At 41.7% G+C, this 3,399-nt stretch overlaps 1 protein-coding gene across 1 annotated transcript in view; it reads right to left on the bottom strand.

Moving 5' to 3' along the window:
• Positions 1-1,474: 1,474 nt before the first annotated feature.
• The window catches only part of ADSL (adenylosuccinate lyase), a gene marked incomplete at its 5' end in the record, with an annotated part of 9,291 nt that continues 7,366 nt past the window's right edge, over positions 1,475-3,399 (bottom strand). The window contains 2 exons of the mRNA XM_010168137.1: positions 1,475-1,616; positions 1,923-2,099. Of these exons, the coding sequence (XP_010166439.1) occupies positions 1,530-1,616; positions 1,923-2,099 (264 nt within the window). The remainder of the gene's footprint in view (positions 1,617-1,922; positions 2,100-3,399) is intronic.

Raw genomic sequence — 3,399 nt, 5'->3', positions numbered from 1 at the left:
AGAAGCCTCCAAAAGGATTTGTGTATCATGCCACAGTTTTCTAGGAGGGTGACATTTTCTCTATGCCATTGTTACTCTTTTTTAAACTTTCCAGGAAAACAAGTCCAATGTCTCACAACTGACAGCTTCTACCTGGCACAAAAATTTATTGCCAGACGATGAGAAAAGATGTTAGCTGTTCACTTTCTCTGCACAGGGTTGGCTGTTTTTTGTAATCCCACAAAGGAGGAAAGAGGACCAAAAAAGGAGGACTCCTGCATCTATCTGTTTTCTCTCTTGGCTATCCCTTTGAGTAATAGTTTGAAAATTACCAGTGTTCAATTAGAATTATCCTTTTCAAACAGATGGCTAATTAAATGTTAATAGCATTAGCAGGCAAAATACCATAGAACTCACAAATGTTTGAGACATTCTGAATGCCATAGTCTACAGGCAAGGTAAAGCCAGAGCAATCCATGGCTTTATGATGGCCTCAAGGAGAGCAGATAGCTTCTTTCAATTAGTTCTACTTTTCTTAATTCTCTCCAGGAATCACACTTCAAAAAGAATCAAGTAGTTCTCATCCTGTCATCTCTGAGAGCCTGAATAAACAACAGAGGTAAGAGGGAGCTTTTTATTGCACTGAAGCAAAATAAATGGGCTGTTATGCAGCAACACTGGAAGAAGAGGTCAAGGAATCATTCCAGTTTTAAGTCAAAGGGAGAAGACTTTGGTCCAGTACTGAATGTCCAGTAAAGCACAGACATTATAAATGGAATATTCGGGGTCAGAAATAAGACTACCAAAACTCTTGAATTTCTCTGGCATCCAATGAATTCCCCAAACTTTTTTCTTTCCTTATCAGACAAAGCTTACACTAGAGAATGACTTTCTCATGCTGGAGTCCAGCTGCCATTCATGATAGAGCACCTATAGCCAAGGACCTGGAAAAGTAAAACACAATGGCTGGCTCCTAACCCACATCTGTAAATAGCCACAGGTGCAGAATTAAACCAGCAAGGGAGCACTGAAGGACCACCAGTTTGATGAGCCAGGAAGTTCCATGTCCTCTTGTAATTTTTTGGTCTGTTTGCTCCCCAAATCACAGTACTCTGAAAGCTAGAACAACCTTTTATCATCTTTTGAGACACCTGTGGAGAAAGTTTAAGAGCAGATGAGTAAGATGGAAATAGAAGTGGGCTCAGCTTCCCTTACCCCCACTCTTCCATAAATAAGTTGTACACGTATGTCAGGCAGCACCTGGCACTGCTTTTTAAACAGCTGGCAGTGCTCTATAAGGGGCCAATGAAAGGTACTGTGATAAAGTTCCCTTGTTACAATCAAGCGTTTCTCAGTAACTCAGCACACAATAGACGGAGGCTTGATTAAATAGCAGACAAAAAATGAAAAGCCCATCTGGAATCAAGGGGGCTGTAAGCTCTGGGGGTTAAATATAGTGTAGAGAACCAAAACAATGTGACACGGTAAACAGACCTGGTTCAATACGGCTTTTATTATCTTCCTGTACCCATACACCTTTGGGAATACACCTAAAGTGCCAGCTCAATTTTCCCACCCATCTTGCTTTGGTATGGAATCAGCGCTGGTCGAACCTCCTCCTTCAGGAACTTTGCCACCTGTTCAAGAAAGAGAAAATTAGCAAAAGAAAGGGTTCCTGTCTTCTCCCCATTCAGACCTGCTTGTCTCACTGGGGTCTCTGTTTCACACAGACACCTAGCAGTCTGATATGTCCAGGGTCAAAAATGTGAAGCCCACAAGGAAAGACAAGGAATCCAAGGAAAACGAACAAGATAAATGTGTCTGCTTTAGCAGTATGGGCAGAGGTACACAATATGTACTCTCTGGCACACAAGAGGATGCAGGATTAAAAACCACATTGCATTACAACCTGTAAAAATCATAGCCTCTTTCTGCTACTTCACCTGCTGAGGAGCACGTCCAGTGAAGGAGGAGGGATCCAACAGGCTTTCAAGTTGTTTATGGATAGGGCTGAAGTAAGGATCAGCTTGGACACGGGCAATGAAGTCATTATCACCCCCTTCCTGTTTCACAACAGCAGCTGCTTTCTGAGAAAGAACACGAATCTTCTCGTGGCAATCCTGTAGAAGCAGGGGGAAGAGGAGGGGAAAAGAAAGAAGTCATTCCATTGTTACTGACATGTGTTCATCCCTCTAACTTGTGCAGGAAGGAGAAACGTGAAAGCACTGGACAGCATACAAATGGGACACAGCTTGGACTCCAGTGTCTCATATACCCCTACATTAAAACAACATTTTCTTCATCCTTCCACATCTGCCCTTTGAGGCTAAAACAGTCTGAATGACACATATGTTCCCTGTTCACCACAAACTTACGACACTGGAATTTTTACAGTTCCTCAAACTCCCCAAATACTCTTAGGAGTCACTATAGGATTTTTTTTTTCAGTTGTTCTATTGCCTACTTGCATGACTTTTTCCAAAGACAGACTACAGTAGCTGTTCTCAAAGTAGTCTATGAATAAATAAAGGAATTCCTTATCCACCACTAGTTGTCCCCTGTATGGAACATCTTGGGAGCACAACAATGCAAAACTCTACAGGTTTGGAAAAGGGAAAATAACCTATCTAACTTGATGCACACTGAGACTATGTAAACCATGGCTTACATAAGGACAGACTGAAGGAAAAAAAAAACCCTACAAACCTGAGAGCCTTAGGACATTCTCTCCCAAACAACACTCACATGACACTAAGACTGGAAAAACCCTTATAACAATTTTTCTGAAACACTTCCTAATCCCTTGATTTCCTATGGAATCAATCTGCGAAAACAAAGGAACACAGCTGTAGTCAGGGACCATGTGCAAAATCAGCTGCTGCCAGGCTGGCCCTAAAATATCATCACGTGGTTGCATTTGCAGCCATGTAAGAATCTTCTCTTCACATGTATTATCCTTGATCTACCTTCAGTTAGGAAGAAAATGATCTCCTGTTCCTTGTTTCCTCCACCCAAAGGCCATCTTGCTCCAGCACTGACCTGCCTCAGGTGAACAGATCTGTCTTCTGGATAGTTGGGGGGGCAGCTGTTCAGTGGTGGGGAAGGGAAGTGAGTTTCTATGCTATGAGGTGGGAAAGCATAGAAAGTTTGCTGTTCTGAGCACACGAAAACAGAACATACTAATGAGAGTAAGAACAGGTAAGTGTACTAAATTGTACAGATTTGTAATTAAACAGCACCAGAAAGAAGGTAGGCCAATAACAAACACAAATAAAATTCACTCTTCAATCTAATCAAAATAGAGAGGACTGTTTAGGTAAGTATGGGATACTTTAGAATGAGAACCAGCTGAAAAGATAATGAAATTTACCCCCGTGATGTGACCCTTAGTAAGTTTAGTTAGGAAGTTTACTGACTGAC

The sequence above is a fragment of the Antrostomus carolinensis genome, unplaced genomic scaffold (assembly GCF_000700745.2).
Source record: "Antrostomus carolinensis isolate BGI_N321 unplaced genomic scaffold, ASM70074v2 scaffold4670, whole genome shotgun sequence".
NCBI lineage: Eukaryota > Metazoa > Chordata > Aves > Caprimulgiformes > Caprimulgidae > Antrostomus > Antrostomus carolinensis.
The sequence above is the reverse complement of the archived record's forward strand: the minus strand, read 5'-3'. Positions and strand labels throughout refer to the sequence as shown.